At 32.7% G+C, this 17,428-nt stretch overlaps 2 protein-coding genes across 4 annotated transcripts in view; both read left to right on the top strand.

Annotated features, from left to right (window-relative positions):
* LOC145333552 (uncharacterized) overlaps positions 1–6,708 on the top strand; it is a 35,336-nt gene extending 28,628 nt beyond the window's left edge. Inside the window, exons 14-19 of the mRNA XM_080178714.1 lie at positions 457–500; positions 2,082–2,135; positions 4,473–4,502; positions 5,032–5,079; positions 5,716–5,785; positions 6,532–6,708. Coding sequence (XP_080034840.1) covers positions 457–500; positions 2,082–2,135; positions 4,473–4,502; positions 5,032–5,079; positions 5,716–5,785; positions 6,532–6,666 — 381 coding nt within the window. The 3' untranslated portion in view covers positions 6,667–6,708. The remainder of the gene's footprint in view (positions 1–456; positions 501–2,081; positions 2,136–4,472; positions 4,503–5,031; positions 5,080–5,715; positions 5,786–6,531) is intronic.
* Positions 6,709–8,565: 1,857 nt separating this feature from the next.
* Positions 8,566–17,059, top strand: LOC145333553 (uncharacterized). Of its 3 annotated transcripts, none has more exons than XM_080178717.1 (3): positions 8,566–12,695; positions 12,987–13,039; positions 13,206–17,059. In XM_080178717.1, the coding sequence occupies exon 3, from the start codon at positions 13,826–13,828 to the stop codon at positions 14,312–14,314; it is 489 nt and encodes a 162-aa protein (XP_080034843.1). In that variant the 5' UTR covers positions 8,566–12,695; positions 12,987–13,039; positions 13,206–13,825; the 3' UTR covers positions 14,315–17,059. The 3 variants fall into 3 exon arrangements, with proteins under 3 accessions (XP_080034843.1, XP_080034842.1, XP_080034841.1); XM_080178716.1 differs by having other exon boundaries at positions 8,566–12,801; XM_080178715.1 differs by having other exon boundaries at positions 8,566–13,039.
* The last annotated feature ends 369 nt before the right edge of the window (positions 17,060–17,428 follow it).

Genomic DNA, 17,428 nt, shown 5'->3' with positions numbered 1-17,428 from the left:
ATTTTACTAAAATTATTATTAAAATATATATAACTAGCGGCTACGCCCCTAGAGGCCTCTAGGGGCACTTGAGGAGGAGAGAGTCAAATTTAATAACACAATTTCTTATTTTAAATTTTTAAAGAAAAAGTAAAAAAAAAATTTGGGGGGGCGAAAATTTTTTTTTTTTGGAAGGGGGTGCCCCCCCTCATTTTAGTTTTTAGTTAAAAAAATGAAAAAAAAAATTTGGGGGGGGGAGGGTATTTTCATTTTTTGGGGGAGGGGGGGTTGGGGGTGTCCCACCCCCCCCCCAAAAAAAAAAATAGTTATAAACCTTCCCGGGACCTATGAGAAGCTACCCTGTTAAGGAGAAACCGATCGGTTCAGCGGTTAGCGAGATCCTTCGGTACAGACACACAGATACACAGACACACAAACATCCTGTTACTTTAGTATAAGGATAAATGTTTCATTTAGATTTTGACAGCGTTAGACAAGAAATATCATCCCAACTGCTTCAGGTATAGATATTTGCACAAATTTCAAATTGTATAAACCACAAGATATTATGTAATTTTCTCTAAAGGCATAAAATTACACAATGGCTAAGGTTGTATCATTCGACAAATCTTTTACTTGATATTCTATATGTATGTATAAAAAAAGACAGAATTACTTTATGGTATTGATAAATTATTTATGGGGTTGATTATATCATTTGTATAGAATTCAAAAGTTTGAAATAGATATGATGATTTTAACAAGCCCAAATTTATAACCAGATATTCTAAGGATAGACCCATTCTAAATTTTAAAAAGCTACTCTCTTAACCAAAGGAATCTTGAGTGATAAGACAATGAATGATAAATTAATGAATAACCCCAATCACGATAAATAAAACTAACCTTATTTATCGAACATTGTTAGTTTGTAAAGCCCAATCAAGATTTAGCAAAAATCCAAACAAATATAAGAACGTGTTAATAAAACTTTGGAGCTCAGTATATTGTCCCTTCCTCCCCACGTAACAATCATTTTAATACTAGCTGACTTTATTCTTACCCAAAGTGTATAAAAGAAAAAAAAGTAAATAGTGAAATAAATAAGAAAATAGTTTGAAGTTTTGCCTTCATCCAATACAAAAGAAAAGAAATTGACAATTTACTGACAAACAGTGAGAAGAATAATAGTTATTTCTCGCATAGTATTATAAACAGCTTTCCGCGGGTATAAAATGTACAATTATAAGGTTAAAACCAGTTTTTTTTTAGCCCCGAGGTGCCAAAAATGACAATAAATTTTCATTGCCAATTGTTATAGGGAATCTTCACAAATAAAATCAGCCGTATATCTTAATTGGCAGCGGAGAAAATCACCTTTCCTCTATATCGTTACAGATTTACTGCCTGAGGGACAAAACAAACAAAGTGAATTATAGAGTAGGTTAACAACAAAGAAAAATATATTTACATACAATTTAATCTTTATACTTACATTTCCTCCTTATGATATTGAAACTTCTCTATGATGAGGTTATAACAATTTAACGTCCTAAAACTGAAATAGGGAGTCACATCAATTTATTGTCGATTGTCTGTTAGTTTGTTTGGGTAGCCATTGTTTCTTAGTGTTAGGACCTAAGTAGTCATGGATAAGGACGAGACACTTTTCTATGGCCAATAGGGCTATCAAGCTCCACGCTAAAGTACATTATACCTTGACCCGCTGTATCAAGGGAGCTAAAGATCCAAAACATGCATTAATCTCCCTTCTTACACAACCCTGTTAAGTTGTGTGAATGTATTCAACTCAGAAATTCGAAATGTTACTAATACAGAGCATGTTACCACTTTGCCACGATGCTCCTTGGTCATTTTTTGGCGTATTGGTCAAATCCACTTCTTATATACACATAAATGATCATAGTTTAGAACAGTTTGACTTAACAAGCGCATTTGGCTGAACTTTAAGGAAAATACGCGAAAAAATTATCTGCTTTTAATTCAGAATCACCATCTATACATATTTTGAAAGATACCTCTAAACTTATATTTTATTTTAATTGAAACATTTTGTTTAACTTCCTTATTAACCTATCTAGATGTGCCTTATGTGACATACAGTTGGACAGCGTGCCTTTTGTTCAAGATGGAAAGTAAGTATTTTTTCACAGGGATCTAAAGGGATAAGACAGTGGCCGATTGATTTCCATCCCAAATGGTGATAATCAAGATATCTCGTCTTTTAATAACAATTAGTGGTTAAAACCGTTTGTACACTCAGCTTAATGAACCAACCAATTGAAATTCAGTTCCTAAAGTTGTTAAGCCAACTAATAAGAATACGTTATTATAAAACTTTAAGGACAAGTGTAATAAATAGCCAAATGTCCCCTCCCTCCCTGATTTTTTAAAAGAAAAAAACAATACTTGTCGGGTAGCTCTGGACATAGACATCCTAGATACCATATTTTCTTGTGTTATTATCTGTACAGATATGGGTTTTTGAAAGATGAATGCCGCGTTTATTTAATTCGCGAAATTAAAACAGAGTATAAAACTATTTATTTAGTTATTTCGCTTTTGTTGGTACAGCCTTCGTAGTAGAAAAACAAATTATCTTCAATTCATTTTTGTTGCATATTAATTAATGCATCTTTTTAGAGCTGTATTAGACATTATACAAATGGCTAAAATAAAAATTTTAAAATTTTAAATTCTTAAGTAGTATACTCTGTTGAAAATATATCGACTTCGTTCAATCAATCAATGTCTAAAAAATGTTGAAAAAACGCGGCATTCATCTTTCAAAAACCCATCTCAGTACAATAGGTGTTTTTTACTTCCGTATATTATCAACAAAGTGATCAATTTTCAAAAAAAAATCAAAGATCTTAAAATTTAATTGAAAGAAAAAGTTTTTTTTGTTTTTCCTAAAAGTAAATTTTAAGCACTGACCCGCCTACCCCCCTATTGAAGGGAGGCGTTATTGTCCAATTTAACTTAGCCTAACCTGAAATGTAATAAAAAAAACTACCCCCCCCCCCCCCACTTTGATATTTAATTTATTTCAAAATAAGTGTTATATTTCCTCGATTAAGCACTTTTAGGGAAATAGTCCAGGTATTTATCATTTGCAGTTCTGATGATTTGCTATTTATTTAATTTGCGGCACTGATGGTACACGTGTGTGTAAATATATTCAGGTATTTACCTGTCAGACCCATCAAACCTGCCAACCATATCTTAATAACATCACAACAAAAGATCTTACAACAGCAAAAGAACAGAAAGAAATGGTTTTGGGCTTATTTGATATAGTAACTGCAAATACATTTTTGGTACAGCTGCCTAAAGCCACCTGCAAATTAATAAACACTCAAAGAAGAACGTACAAAGATGGGAGGGTGGTGTTCCCCTCCCAACCACACCAACCCCCCCCCCCCCACAAAAAAGGTAATTTAAGATCCCCCAACCACCCCAAAAAAAAGGCTTGGACGTCTTTGGGAACTTTGTGCTTAAAAACTTTTTTTTCAGAACACTAAACAGGAATTTTTATATTGTGTTTATTGTATGTATATATTTATTAATAAAAAAAGTCTTTTGAGAAAAATGGCTCATTTTCTAGTTTATTAAAAATATCTTTGGTTTTGTATTGATAACACCAGACAAATATTTTTTTATTACATTTTTGTTTGAACAATTAAAGGAGGTAAATATTCTGGGTTTTTTGTTGCCTCAAATTCCTGTATTTTTATTATCTTTTTTTAATAAAATGAGGAAATGTCTATTGCATACCACTAAAAGAAAATTATAATATAAATGAGTAATAAATTTTTTTATTATCTTTAATAATCATAGAGGCGTGCAAAAAATGGGTGTATCAACCCCGCTGGCAAAATTATACACCTTTCTACTCCACCCTTGCATAATAAGGGTCCAAACTACCAGATGCAATCCCCAATCCCCGAAAAAATAACTAAGGGAAGTGTCAATTTACCAATCAAAGGACGCTTTTTTGAGTATTACCCCCTTACCCCTGACAATTAAATAACACACCACCACTTGTTAGCTGTATTACCCCCATTTAGGCCCCCCCCCCCTCCCCGCAAAAAAAATATATTACAGCCATTCTTTTAGTTTTGTATCACTATCTGTTTGAAGCTTAAGATCTTGGTAATCGCTGTGTCGAATATTTGCTAAGATGCAGAAAACAATACATATTGTCTCAATAACAGATCTATAGTATAGATGTATATACAGAAAACTACCTCCCTTCATTTTTCAAAGACCTCTTTTGTCTGCTTCTAAATTATTTTCTGCTACTTGGCTGTGCAATATAAGCGATACCATTGGTTGATTTTCAATGACCCAATAGGAAGGTTGCACAAAGCGGTTGCGATGGGGAGATACAGTTATTTAACCCTTTCTCCCTCTAGTGTTTTACTGTAATGTCTCAATTTTCCTCAGTTTAAGAATTATTTATATTTTAGAAGCATCAATTGTAGAGAGTGTTATGTAAGGTAAATATAAATTTTAAAGAAACTCAGATTTAGCAGGGACTTTAAGGGATAAGGCAATGGACGATAAATTAATATACACCTCAGAATATAATCAACAAATCACCCCTTACTGGTAGAAAATATTTGGCACATTTATTTTGTAACATACGAGTTTTAAAAAATTCCCAATCCAAAGAATGAGAATGTTTAAAATACTTTTGGTTCCAAAAAAATCTACAGTCCTATGTCCCCTCCCCCTGGGTTATTTCATAATTTCTTAACTTTCATAAATTTTAAAAATTTAACAACTATGTAGATAATAGAAACTATGTAATATTTGTTCCAGTACCGCTTCGAATCCGATTAATATCCGGTGGATTAGAACCAGTTTTCAGCCATGCTGAAAACTTATGTATAGCATCGGATTATATCCAGTTTTCTACGAATATGAAAATGTACAATTACATGATTAAAACCCCGATATGCCGAAGGCTCAGGCTTAAAAAACTGGCTTATAAGCTGTTTATAAACAAATGTTTTTATTATTTAGATACAAAGCTGTGCAATGCTATGTGTGTTCTAAAGGTATTGTATCCAGGTAAACATATTTTCAATCTCGAAAATTAAACATCGGATCTAGCGCAGGCTTTCTGTGATCAATTATCTACAAAAAAACGGTTACCGTTAAAGGCTGCTAGCGGCCAAACGGATAAACATATATATTATGTTACTACAAACTTTGGTTATAGTCCCTTTTGTGACATCGCCTCTTATGGGGCGTTTCTTTGTATTTTCAAAGTAGCTTTTCTCCTATTTATAGCCCCTAACCCTATCCTTAACCCTATCTCTAACCCTATCCTAACCCAATTACCCAACCCTTTAGGGCAATATCCTAACCTAAAATAACGTATCAAAAGCTACTGCAAAGATACGACGAAACGCTATTTTTCGCGCATTTCTCTGCACTGCGAGAAAATTATGCATTATTGATTTATGGCTATTCCAGATTATTTGTAGGCCTTCTTATGCTGCTTAAAACAGTGTGCGAGCATGATCTGTACGTTCAGTCGTTTTGAGGCCAGCAGTCTTTAAAATTCATAGATTTTTGACAATATCCGTTACCAGCAATATTTTACCGTGAACTGCAGTAGATTCATTTATTAATATCTACCAATCTTTTTGAGAATAGGGGCAAAGCAACTATAGTTAATAGGAGAAATATCTATCTATTCAGCAATGATGAGAAAACAGCTTTGATAACATGCGAAGGAAGAAATTACCATGAACAGTGCTTTACTTGTATTGTGAGTATTTCAATGTTAATAGTCAGGAATCTTAAGAGATAAGACTATGGCAGATAAATTGATACATAAATTTACCCCTTCTGTAGATTAGAAATGTTAGTTGAAACGTTTGAACACTCAACTTAATGAATCAACAAATCAAAATTCACGTTGTTGATTAAAGTTGTTGAGCAAACCAATAATAAAGCGTAATTATAAAACTGAAGTAAATTCTTTAAAAAACTTTTGCCCCACTAAAATAAGTTTGCCTCACTAAAATTTTAGTGAGGCAAAATTATCCTCTCAAAATTTTTAGTTTGCCCCAATGATTTTAGTGGGGCAAACTGATTTTAGCGGGGCAAAAGTTTTTAAAGAATTCACCTCTGGTGTTATAAACAGATCATCGTCCCCTTCCCTCTCTGGTTATTTGTAGCAATGCTACTCTACAAGTCGTAAGTGTATAAGTTGTAAAATTGCTTGCTAGAGTATAGTTATTTCTAGCATCATATTATATCCAGCTTTCTACGAATATAAAAATGTACAATCATAAGATTACAACCCGTGCCTTTGGCACCTTGGGGCTAAAATAACTGGTTTTAATCTTATAATTGTACATTCTATATCCGCGAAAAGCTGTTTATAATACGATGCGAGAAATAACTATTCTTCTTTTTTCTATGATTTTTTTGTGCTTCGCTATTTATGTATGTTATCATGCTTGTTTTACATAGAAGACTTTAAAAAATTAAACACTATTAAATTTTCAGGGTTGCGGCACTGGATTGGCAGATCAAGGGTTCCGTAGTGTAAGAAACAGCGTGCTTTGTGGCAGCTGCTCTACCCCGGCTAAAATCAAACTGGTCTATAATAATAACTCTAAAAATCCAATGGTCAATGCATAATTAATGCGTGTATTAACTATTGTGATGTATAGTCCCTTTCTTCCTGACTTGAGAGCAATGTATGTATTTTGTATATTAGCTTTTAGTTCTTGTGTCAACCGTTTCGGAGCAAGACCTTTGCTCTGCAACACGACACGAACATAAAAGTGAACAGTTGTCTTAATATTAATGTTATTATTGTATGTTAATCTTGTATTGAATTAATACACTTTATAAGAATATTTAGCTGTTTGTTCTTGCTATTACTACACGTCATTTTGGCGCAGTAGTGTAGTACGAATCTATAGCTCAGATTTTCTTTTAATTGTATTATTTCTTTGCTTTTGGTTTTTGTTCAGGATATTTGTAGTGACCAGGATGGACATTTCTGAATGGAGGAAGATGTCTCAGGTGGAGAAGGATGAGTACATGATTACTTTTTGGGGTACGGTCAAGAATGAGATTTATGCTATTGGGACTAAAATTGATAATGTGGCGGCGGAGCTGGGTGGGCGTATAGCGCCACTGGAGACGAAAATTCAAGAGTTGACGGATAATGTTGATACTAATGTTGCTGCAGTTACTGGAATGGCTACTCGGATGGACGATTTAGAAGATCGTCTTAATAAGGTGGTGGAGCCTAGTGTTGATAATGATATAAAGACTGAGAATGTGACCGTTGTGGATGAGTTTATGACTGGCCAGCAGCGAATTCTTGAAAAGATTGCCCAGCAGAATAGTTTGAATGACCAGCAGAATGGTTCGAATACCCAGCAGAATGGGTCGAATAACCAGCAGAATACCCAGCAGAATGGGTCGAATAACCAGCAGAATGGTTTAAATAACTCTATGCCGTGGCAGAGGACGGCTGGCGGATCTGGAGGATTTGGAGGATCAGAAGAGAAGCCTAAATTGTTTGCTAGTGGTTCTCGAACTATTTTTGGTGGAATGCAAGATCATGAAGATAAGATCGAAGCTCGAACTGCTAATGAAAAATTTTGTTTCCTTGAACAAGAAAGTTTGGTGGTGTTGCCAACACTTTCTATGGACAATTTCAAAGCTCCGATTGCTAATGAAAAATTTTGTTTCCTTGAACAAGAAAGTTTGGTGGTGTTGCCAAACAGGTTAGGGGGGGGAGAGTGTATAGGTGGAGAGGACCAGGTAACAGTCAAGGAGATGGTGAACCAGGTCGAACCTCTGGAGGAGGAGAGACATGTGATGCTGGACCAGGTCGAACCTCTGGAGGAGGAGAGACATGTGATGCTGGACCAGGTCGAACCTCTGGAGGAGGAGAGACATGTGATGCTGGACCAGGTCGAATTCCTGGACCAGTTATGCTTAAAGAATGGAGAGAGGGTGAACCAGGTCGAACCCCTGGTGAAAGAGAGATATGTGATGGTTAAGAACACCATGTCACCATTCTGTCCATTGAAGGACACCACGACACCATCCTGTCTAGTGAAGGACAACATGTGGGTGGAGGACACCAACATAATGTCCAGGGAAAGATATGTGCCGCCCTGGACATGTACTATGTTGGTGGAGGACACCATGAAAGGGGAAAAGGTGCCGCCCTGGACATTGCAGGACAACATGTGGGTGGAGGACACCAACATAATGTCCAGGGAAAGATATGTGCCGTCCTGGACATGTACTATGTTGGTGGAGGACACCATGAAAGGGGAAAAGGTGCCGCCCTGGACATGTATCAGCAGGGAGAGAAGGATAGACATGTGTTGTTAAAAAATTATCCTTTTATAGTTTGTTTCTACAGGGAGACAGTTGAGTATTGTTAAAAATTGTTAAAAATGTATTCTCTCTATCCTTTTATAGTTTGTTTCTACAGGGAGACAGTTGAGTATTGTTAAAAATTGTTAAAAATGTATTCTCTCTATCCTTTTATAGTTTGTTTCTACAGGGAGACAGTTGAGTATTGTTAAAAATTGTTAAAAATGTATTCTCTCTATCCTTTTATAGTTTGTTTCTACAGGGAGACAGTTGAGTATTGTTAAAAATTGTTAAAAATGTATTCTCTCTACAGTTTATTCCTTTCTACAATTTGCAGGGAAGCAAGGATTACATGTATTTCTTTCTATAGCTTATTCAGGACAGACGTGTATTGATTAAACGAGTATTTCTTTCTACAATTTGCAGGGAAGAAGGATTTTCTCTACAGTTTTGGATTGTATCAACAGGATATACATGTACTACGGCCTACGGCGATTTGACGGCGGTGTGGCGGCGATCGATTTTTGTAGTTTTGCAATTAAGATATCTATAATTGAATAAGTATTGTATCTGATAGATTTGACGGCTTATAAAAATGTATAGAAGTTGTGCTTCTGGAAGTATTTCTATTTAGGAAATAAAACTCGCAGATGTTATGTTGACATACAAATCATAGATTATTTGTGGAGCAACTTTTTCTAGAATGAACGAAAATTTATCTGCTATTGTTATATCCCTGTATATTACTGATCTTACTCGATTTTTTGGGAATGAACGTCAATTTATTTTCCATTGTTGTATCCATTGCTAATAAATGTAGATCTCTGATATTATTCGAATTAGTGGGATAAATGTTAATTTATCTGCCATTGTGGTGTCCATGCATAAGGTTAGAATGTATAACATATAATTTGGAAAGCGCTGACATTGTTTAAATAATAAGAAGAGAAACGAAGCAACTCTATAAAGTTTGTGATGGAAAATAATTTGATTTATGGTAATTATTTGAATTCTGGAAATATAACATTTTGTTAACTATTGAATACGAGTTTATGAGATTATGTTATTATGAAAATCAAAATATATGCATTTATTTTTTTTTGTGTTTTGTTACACTGGAATTGGATATTTGGATATATTTATTTTTGTTTCAGACTATTGTGGTGTCTAACAGAGATAAGAATAAAAAAAAATGGAAGATGGATTAATTTCAACGAAAATAGGAATACAATTTTGTAAAATTGTTAATGGAAGAAAATTGATTTTATTAAATGTTAATATCGTGATTTTATGAAAATTGGATAAAAATTTGAAATTAGATACTTTAAAAAGTATTAGAATTTTGATGAAAGGCTGTAAATTGTTTTAAAAGTTGAGTCAGTTATTATGGTTCTAAGTATTTAATTTTAAAACAATTATATTGCGGTTTGTGTATAAATAAGAGTAAAGCTACTCTTAAGCTTATATGAATGGAAACAAAATATTTTGAATATGGTTAAAATGTGCTATGAATAATAACGATTGTACTTGCGTGAAGATAGATATGTGATCTTTGATCTGTGATATATTATTCATAGTACGAAATTTCTATTACAGATAGAACAGAAATTTTGTTTGTTTTGTTTTTGAATTTACGTTGATTTGGATTGATACATACTTGTCATCATGATCAGTAGAATGTGATATTTGATATTTGATATTTGATTAATGGGCGGAATTTTTGTGGATTTAACTAGATTTATTTTAAACAATTAAATGGCGATTTAAGATTGGAATGCATAACTCAGCAAAAAATTTTTAATGAAGCAAAAATTGTTATTCAGTATTTGATTATGATGTGAGATAGAGAGAGAGAGAGAGAAAGAGAGAGAGAAAGAGAGAGAGAGAGTGAGAGAGAGATATGTGTGTGGAATTGGATTGTACAATGGACATATTATATGTGGATTAATTATGATATGTGTGCAAAATTGAAATGTATAATGGACATATTATATATATATGAATGAATTATCGGAAATATTTGTATAGTAGGAAATGAATGATTATTGGAAATATTTGTATGGAGAGAAGAGAAAACTTGTTGATGTGTGTACAATGGATATATTATTTATGGATGTTTGTTGAAAATAAATCGGAAATATTTGTATAGTAGGAAATGAATGTTATTGGAAATATTTGTATGGAGAGAAGAGAACACTTGTTGATGTGTGTACAATGGATATATTATTTATGGATGTTTGTTGAAAATAAAACTTTGTGCAAGTTTTGACAATAGATCTAGTATATATAGGATTGTGTAGGGAAGAGATGTCTATTGTGTATATCTATATCCAATGATGGGTGATGCAATATAGATTAATACTAAATGTGTTGTTTAGACTTGGTGGTTAAATGTTGCAAGTTTAGTTTGACCTATATATGACTTCTATTGAAACGTTTTCGAATATGATGTATAAACCAAGGATATTAATATTCATAAAAATGGAGCATTAACACTCGTATAGTAAATGTTGATATATGATTTATATGATATATGATTTTTATTGTAATGAGGATATGATGTATAAAAACAAAGATGACAGCATCCGTAAAAACGAAGCAATGGAATGGCAGGACAAACGGACATCAACACTTGTATAGTGTCAAAATTAAATAATCAGAATATACATATAAGATTCAATGCAAAAATTGTAAGCAAATTTGTTTGTAATAAACAAGGAAGACAACATTAATAAAAGCGAAGTATTGAATGGTAGGACAAACGAACATCAACACTTGCATAGTGTCAGAACTGAATAATCTTTGTAAAAACAAGGAAGACAACATTAACAAAAGCGAAGCATTGAATGGTAGGACAAACGAACATCAACACTTGTATAGTGTCAAAACTGAAAAAATAAGTGCATAAGAGTCGATGTAAAATTGTAAGTAAATGTGTTAAAAAAGAACTGATTGAAACAGATTGATGTTTTACTTACATTTTATGAACTTGCTTATAGAGTGGCTTCGCTTATAAACCGCTTAACACGTAGCACATCTACTTGTTGTTGGGTAGGTGATAGGTTTGAATCTTGGTCTGACACTGAGTCATAACTAACAAAGTTAAAAATGGTTCCTACTGCTACTATGTGAGATGTGTGACGTTAAAGTTAGAGTGGGGAAATGTTTTCTTGAAAAAGGTTGTGCATCTCAGAGTGTTGGTTGTCTGAAGGGTGATTGGATGCTTGACACTGTAATCATAAAGTATTGTACTTTGTTGTCCCAGGAATCAATATACATCAAATCAATCGGATAATTAGATCATATGAAATTATTGACATCGCAATCATAAAGTATTGTGCTTTATTGTCCCAGGAATCAATATACATCGAATCAATCGGATAATTAGATCATATAAAATTATTGGATAATTAGATATTTTAACTGCTTCGATTATAATGTTGAATTTTGTTGTTCCCGGAATTAGTATACAATCGGATAATTAGATCATATAGAAATTTGTGGTCAAATCAACATGTTTACAAATGGAAGTACGGACGTCATAGAAATGATTATAGTGTTGCTACGTTTTTTAAATTGTACCTACCTGCTGCAGAAATCACCATGAAAAGTTCGAAATACAAAAAGTAGATAGATGTAAAGTATGGATGGGCGGACCGAATCTAATTATAGAAAAAAACAAATATATCAATAACACAGGGTGGTGAATCAAAATGGTCGTATGGATGGGCGGACCAAACCTAATTATAGGAGAAGAATTATATAAATAACACAGGGTGGTGAATCAAATTGCACTCAAACTTGAAATTGAAACATTATGTGTTGCTCAATTTTGGATGAATCAAATTAACGTGAATAGATGTGGGCGGATTTCAATCTATTTAAAAACTTGGAATATAATGAACGTATTGCGAAAGTTTTGGTGGATCAGAATAAAATGGAAAATATTGAGGGGTGGATTGAAATCTACTAAAACTTGGAATTATAATGGATGTGTTAAGTTTTTGTTTAAGCTTAAATTTTATTAAGGACACTCGATATAGAATAGTATATATTGCGATTTAGTGATGTTGATTCAGCAAAATTATTTATGAAGCTTAGAATTTCATGAAGCAAAATTGTTATAATGCATTAGATATTTGAGTGGAGCTGTCTCTCTTCATGGAGAAGGGGGGTGGGCAATAATTTGGCAAGGAAAGTTTGCACTGTCTCTCGAAGTTGGTATGCGCAAGGTGGGGTGGTGCAGAGAGGTAGCAGCAATGATGAGCAGGAGTTGGGCGTTGTATGCGCAAAAGTTGAGCTGCGCAAGAAAGTGCTCTCAGGTATAGAGAAAAATAGTTAGTTGTGCTTCAACTTTCAAGATTCTAATACATAAAAATAGTTGTGGATGATATAAGTTATTATTCAGATATTTCATTGAATAATTAGGTAAATTTTTTACTGTATTAGACTAATATATTGTATTAAGAATTATTTTTATGTTGCTCGATTATTGACAAACATTTGATTAATATTATATTTCTTAATACATTTTTAAGAAGACATGTTGAAATTTTATTTGTTAAGTGATAACATTTAAGTATGGCATCTAAAATAATTGTATTATGTTTTAGATTGGTCGAAAAGAGGAGTAGTTGTGGTGGTTGAGATACAGTATTACCTGTTGGTGAGTTTTAGTTTGATAAGATTTTAATGATGTTCAATATTGATATACATTTGATTAATGTTATATATACTAATACATGTTAAAGAAATTATTTTATTTTGTTGAGTGAAAATAAAATATGTATTAAATAAGTTTTGGCATCTAAAATGATTGTATTTTGTTTTAGATCGGCCGCAAGAGAAGTAGTTGGTGGTGACTGAAATTTAGTTTTGAATTTGGCCATTGTTTTGTGTTGACATTGATATTATTTGAGAGTGGAGGCTGGTACATGATACACTTTGATCTGACCGATTATATGTTGAATTAAATGTTGGTGGAGAGAGAGTGGAGGCACATGATACACTTTGCTCTGACCGATTATATGTTGAATTGCTGCTGGAGAATCTGTTTATAGATTAGATATGAAGTCTGTTGAAGTTCAGAATGCTAAACAGGAAGCTAAACAGGAAGCTAAACAGGATTGTTTAGTGATTGGGTCAGTAATATTGTGAAACATGCTATTGCTGCTGGAGAATCTGTTTATAGATTAGATGTGAAGTCTGTTGAAGTTCAGAATGCTAAACAGGAAGCTAAACAGGAAGCTAAACAGGATGCTAAAACTGTTCTCAATAATGCGGTCAAGAAGCTTGGAGTATCACCAGGAAGGTAGATATCAAGTTCAAGGTTCCTGTATTCTCTGGCAACTATAAGGAGATTTAGTGATCATGAAAAGTACCTGAAGCTAACAACTGAGTGCTTGCACAAAACTCCAAAGGAAGCCTGTGCTGGATTGACAACATATTTGGAATGTATGGAGCTGCTGTTTATGGATTTACTAATATTCTGTCTATTGTGCAACAAAATATGTTTCCTCATGATGTACTAGAGCTGATGATGTTACAGATTAAATACTTGCAAACAATGATTGATGAAGCTATTTTTGAGCTTGAATATGATATCTTGCAAACAATGATTGATGAAGCTATCTTTGAGCTTGAATATGATATCTCTATATATGGGAAGACTATTACTGATCTTGGCAAGAAGAGTCTTAAATCAACCAGTAGTGGCAAATCATATGCAACTAATGATAGTACTGGTGATAGTGATGATCATAATCCTACTGAAGCAAGTCAATCTGTTGGTACTGGTGATAGTGATAATCATAATCCTACTGAAGCAAGTCAATCTGTTGATACTGTTGTTGCAACCCTTTCTCAACCTGTTATAAGTACTCCAATCAACAGTCCAACTGCTGCCAAGGAGAAGAAAAGTAATTTATTTATAGATTGCTAGATTTATAATAACTGTTGAAAAGTTTTGAAGACTTGGAGGTGTTAAATTTAAGCATTTAAGCAACAGTTGTGGATAATAAGACGTCGGAGAGTAGTTTTGAAGTTTAATTTGAAAATTGAGGATTCGTATGTCAAGGATAATGAAATAACATTGAGTTAAATGAAATATGTTGATATTGTAACATTTTGAACAGATGTGCACAGTGTGCCAGATTAACGTAAATAAATGCACAGTGAGTCAGGTAGATACAAAGAGTTAAACGAATTATGTTGATATTTATTTTGAACAGATGTGCACAGTGTGTCAGGATGATGCAAATAAATGCACAGTGTGTCAGGATGATGCAAATAAATGCACAGTGAGTCAGGTAGCTACAAAGAGATGTATTTACAGTTGTCAAAATGAGAAGTATTTAGTTGATAGATAATGATATACAGAGATATACACCATGGGCTAGAAGCTATTGTGAAGTTGTGCAGAATTTTAAAATAGCATGCATTGTATCTTAAATATATTTATGACTGATAAAACGGATATTTGTAAGTTGTTAATACAGTGGGCAGTCAAAGTATAATGCTGGTTAGTGAAATTTTAGCTGTTCTAAAGAAGGCGGGGCTTAAAGTTGATGTGGCTGTTGTAGATTTGACTGCCAGGTTGGATATCTTACTTGTCAATAGCTGGTGTGTTTGTCGATAGTTAGTATTGAAAAACAAAATGGATCAGATTTCGAATCAATCTATGGCGAAGGTTTTGGTTGCTTTTGTTCGGCTGCAGTTTTCTCTGTGTTTGTTGTTTCTGTTCATTGTTTTCAACGTTATCATTGGTTGGAGTGTCGACAGTAGCATCATTGTTATAACGAAAATCATTGGCAGTTTCTGTATTTTGAATGACATGTCGATTTTTGGAATCTAACAGAGATGTTAATAGCAGTTATTGTGGTTGTCATTATTAGGCTTAAGTCATGCCTGACTATGCAATAGATATAATCTCCTAAATGATAAATGTGAACAGCAGTTCTGATTTTTGATCTGAGACCTCAAACATTTGGCAGGTTTGGTTACTAGAATGGTTGAGTTAGATGCTCGGTTGGCTAACCTGCAGGATCAGCAACGTATTTTGAATCAGGAAAGGGTGAATTTTGGGAAGTAGTTAGAGTCGATGCTAGAAAGGATTTGATCCCAATTTTTTGAAGAGATTGGAGGCTTCTTGTGGTGGAGGTGAATGGCTGTTGTGTTGTTTGAGAAAATCACAGTTGCTAAGTGGAAACCAGTTTATAACTAAGTTTATAACTAAGCTAAGGTCAACTGGTATAGTTATATCGTCTGTGGTGTTGTAGCATTGGTATGGTTATGTCATTTGTGAGATGTTGATGGATTGATGGATAATGATGGATTGATGGATATGAATGATACTACTATGGTTGGTATGGTTATATCATTTGTGAGATGTTGATGGATTGATGGATAATGATGGATTGATGGATATGAATGATACTACTATTATCAAGAAAAATCTGGCAAAAGAAAATGAATATTATGATCAAGAATAATTATAGTTTTACTGTGTATTAATTCATATTTTATTTTATTTTTATGTATTAATGTTTAAGTATTTGTTGAGGCAGTAGTAGTCTCGAAAGGTTTAATATTAATGCTTTTATAACAATGCATCTCTAATGACATGTTTTTAAATCAATGCATTCTGATGGTTATATGTTAATCAGTGTTTTTATTTATCATGCATTTATAATAACTATGTTAATCAATGCATTTCCAATGTTTATGTGTTAATCAATGCATTATATGTTAATCAATGCATTTTTCAATGATTATATGTTAATCAATGTTTTTTTTTAAAAAAATAAAAAAAAAAGAAAAAAACACATAAAAAAAAAGGAACATATAAAAAACATAAAAGAGTTCTAAGGAACCAAAACAAAAAGAAAAAAAAAATGTATATGAAATGTTTAAAGATCTGGAAATAAAATAAAAAAAAAAAAAAAAAAATTATGGCAGGTGTCATACCAGATCAATTATTATCTATTTAATAAGCATTCAATGCTACTTATAATATATATGATAATTAACATGTAATAAACATATTGTTATATTCAATCTGAAATATTACAGTTTTGAAATCCATGTTCCTGTTAAAGCCAGGGAGAAATGTGATGTATAGTCCCTTTCTTCCTGACTTGAGAGCAATGTATGTATTTTGTATATTAGCTTTTAGTTCTTGTGTCAACCGTTTCGGAGCAAGACCTTTGCTCTGCAACACGACACGAACATAAAAGTGAACAGTTGTCTTAATATTAATGTTATTATTGTATGTTAATCTTGTATTGAATTAATACACTTTATAAGAATATTTAGCTGTTTGTTCTTGCTATTACTACACGTCACTATATTATTTGTAAATTACTAGTAAAGCTACTATATTACGTAGACAGGACAATGAAAATGAAATAATCTTCCTCAAATTCTCATCTAAAAAAATTTCCTTCAGATATATAATTAGTTTGGTGTATTTTTCCGCTTTCTTTAAACAACTACCTCAATTTAAATTTTCCCTTTTACTATGTAATTTCTATTTTCTTTTGAATTTTTAACCTTGAAAACATTTTTCCATAAGATAAAATTGTAAAAAAAGCTAATTAATGTACTAATATATTGAAAATGTGATAAAATACAATAATTAATAAATGCAAAACTAACCAAATATGAAATAATCAAAATATAATTTTCATGGATCTTGTTTTTTTAGTTTTTTAAATTCACTTTTAGTCAACGTTTTTGTGTGTATGTTATTTTGTCATATTTGTTTTGGTACTCTTTAACATAAAAATTCTTGTTAGTTAAAGCAAAGCCTATTCATCTGATTTTTGGGATAATGATTATTTAAGCGAGGCATCTCTATGATCTAATCTGAAAATAAAAGTATGTCCTTTTTTGGTATCCTGTATTTAAGCAAATTTACAACAAATTCATATACACGTTTGTTTAGAGATACAAATTAAGTTCTGATACTATACAAGAGAACTTTGCTTTAATCTATGTTGTTGTCCTTGTACAATGTTAACCTGGAGGAAATATTTTACCTCTATTTTCTTTTTGC

The sequence above is a fragment of the Acartia tonsa genome, chromosome 12, assembly GCF_053477335.1.
Source record: "Acartia tonsa isolate MP-2025a chromosome 12, ASM5347733v1, whole genome shotgun sequence".
NCBI classification, from domain to species: domain Eukaryota; kingdom Metazoa; phylum Arthropoda; class Copepoda; order Calanoida; family Acartiidae; genus Acartia; species Acartia tonsa.
This window is presented reverse-complemented; position numbering and strand designations above follow the sequence as displayed.

Excerpts from the sequence above, each read along its gene's own strand:
- LOC145333553 (XM_080178717.1), top strand. The coding sequence starts at position 13,826 with ATGTATGGAGCTGCTGTTTATGGATTTACTAATATTCTGTCTATTGTG.